At 46.3% G+C, this 2,500-nt stretch overlaps 1 protein-coding gene across 5 annotated transcripts in view; it reads left to right on the forward strand.

Moving 5' to 3' along the window:
* LOC143291287 (potassium voltage-gated channel protein Shaw-like) overlaps nt 1–2,500 on the forward strand; it is a 181,250-nt gene that overhangs the window by 170,578 nt on the left and 8,172 nt on the right. For 3 of the 5 annotated variants that reach the window (XM_076601130.1, XM_076601132.1, XM_076601131.1), the window contains one exon: nt 103–276. The exons of the other annotated variants lie outside the window; for them this stretch is intronic. In XM_076601130.1, coding sequence (XP_076457245.1) covers nt 103–276 — 174 coding nt within the window. The remainder of the gene's footprint in view (nt 1–102; nt 277–2,500) is intronic. 5 annotated transcript variants of the gene reach the window in all.

Here is a 2,500-nt window from a genome sequence, read left to right on the forward strand (position 1 = left end):
GTCTCCGCCAGCGGCCGCTGCCCACGCCTGCACCAGCCCGCTAACTCTTTGCCTTCTTTTCTGTTCTGGTGGACCTTCCCCTCCTGCTTCTCCTTCACCCAGGTCGGAACGGCGAGGAGGCGATTCCGATGTTGATGTTAAACCACTCGGACAAGCCGGACGGGGCTCGACCCCCACGCTCCCAGCCCCAGTCGTCCCTGGACAGGTCGCCCCCGCGCCTGGTAGATTTGCCCTCTAACCCGGGCTCGCCCAAACTTACTGAGCTGAAAGCAGCCGGTAACTATGATCCCTTCCTCGTCGTCTGACGTGACGTCACACCTGTTTGGTCTCTTGTCCACTCCTGGCTGATTTGGGTTGCTTTTTTTTTTCTTTTTTTTTTTCTTTTTTTCTTTTCTTTTTTTTTTTTTTTTGCCCCCGTCGCGCTGAGCGGAGCTTTCGGTGTTGTACTTCTTATTACCGTCGTGTTTGATGACAACTCTGTATATATAACCCTCTTCTGTATTGGTCTCAGTTGATTCAAAGTTGTTTTCAATGCCCTCATATATCTCCCTCTTTTTTCTTCTTCCTCTTCTTTTATTTATTTATTTAAATTTTTTTATCTTAATCTTTCGTAGTGCCTCGTAGAACTCTCTCATTTCTTGCTTGTGGACTTGGTTGTCGGCGGTCCCGTTTTTTCTTTTCCTTTGTCACCTGTATCCTTTGTGTCATCCACTGGTGAATTTGAACATTGTTATTTTGTTTTGTTTTAAAGGCATTCATTTTTTTATTTTTTTTATTTTTATATACTGTATTACATTTTATTTAATTCTCTTTCAGTTCTGCTCATTTTCTATAAAATCGGCTGACAATTTAAAACTTTCCAAAATAGCCATACTTGAGCACGGCGTCTGGAAGAATTGTTTTTTTTTTTTGTTTTTTTTAATTTGTCAAATATAGGAGCATTTCAGAACAACAGCTGATAAATTTGAATATCATACTATATTTAATTACCTTGTTGATAAAACCAGTTCACCCCCCTAAACCCCCACCCACCCACCAACCCACCCCACCCCACCACTCTCTCTGTGTCTCTGTCTCTCTCACTCTGTGTCTCTAACTCTCTCTCTCTCTCTCTCTCTCTCTCTCTCTCTCTCTCTCTCTCTCTCTCTCCATCATCCTGACATGCTGTGTAGACTTCCCAAGTGTCTATAGTCCAAACAACACAATATCGTTCTTTTGCACTATCCACATTTCTTCACTTCGAATTACTCGTATATATGCGCACTCTAACGCAACCTTACATGTGTGCTTCTTCATTTACATTCTTGGTCTACTCACCTGGATGTTGTGTGGCTTTGTTGGCACCATTTTTTTTCGTCAATTTTAGTGATGTTGGAGTTCACCAAACGCTTCTCCTTTTGATGGGAGCTTTGACAGAGCATGTTTACGGTCATTTTGTTTTTACCATTTTTCACATATATAGATATGCTTTTCCATCGCAGCAGTTGAATGCTTAAGAGCAGCGTTGCTTGAGGAATGGTAGTGTTCGTTGTAGAGTCTTTGGGAAGTTGGCATAAGTATGACCGATGCTTTGGCATGGAACTCTTCTGCACCGAGTTTGTGAACGACAAGGAAGTGGAAAGAAGTTAGCTTCCTCCTCGCTGCCCACTTGAATGTGCTGGGTGGTCTGGCTGGGTCCTTCATGGAAGTGTTGAGGCCTTACCCCCACCGCCACCCCCCCACCCCCACCACCACCACCACCACCACCTTTCTCTCCATTCCAGCTGCCACTGTAATAGTTGCTCCCATCGGCAGTATCACATGAACTGGGTGCCAACATTTTAAAAAGAGAATGTGACCACTAACCAGTTTATCCTCGGGCCATGCGTAAGTGGCCGAGTTAACATGGATAAGTGCGCATCTCCAACTGCTGGGAGAGAGAGAGGGTGTCAGGTGAGGTGGGGGGTGGGGGTGGGGGTGGGCAGAGTTCAGATCTTCTCGGATCTTGGGTCAAGGGACAACCCTTCATCAGAATGGCGAAGCATGACAAGGAACGGGAATTTTGCTTGTGCATGCATATTATTATGTATGGCGAAAGCGCTGGGCGTCGTGTTTTGTGACTCGATTGGCCCAGCTTTAGAGCGGATACGACCCCCTACACAGTTTATTGATAGATTGGCGAGTAGTCTGCTATGGTACGGGGGCTTGTGAGGGGTAGAAGGGGGGTGCGGGGGGTAGGAAGGGGGAAGGGGGGGGGGTTCTGTGCTGTGATTTTATTCATGGGCGTTCTGTACCCGCTTTGCTGCTTGTGATGTGAATGATGCGCTTCGTGGTGTGATAATCTTGTGATGATCATGCTTTATGGACTGTGGCACTTGAGAGGACGAGTGCTGTCTGTGCATGTTGATTTGTGGCTACACTTACAACGTGTTCCGGAGGCCAGGCCTATCCAGGGTATTTCTAGAGTACGCCAGGGAGACTGTGAGAGAGAGAGAGAGAGAGAGAGAGAGAAACTTTCAAG

Source organism: Babylonia areolata, chromosome 16 (assembly GCF_041734735.1).
Source record: "Babylonia areolata isolate BAREFJ2019XMU chromosome 16, ASM4173473v1, whole genome shotgun sequence".
NCBI lineage: Eukaryota > Metazoa > Mollusca > Gastropoda > Neogastropoda > Buccinidae > Babylonia > Babylonia areolata.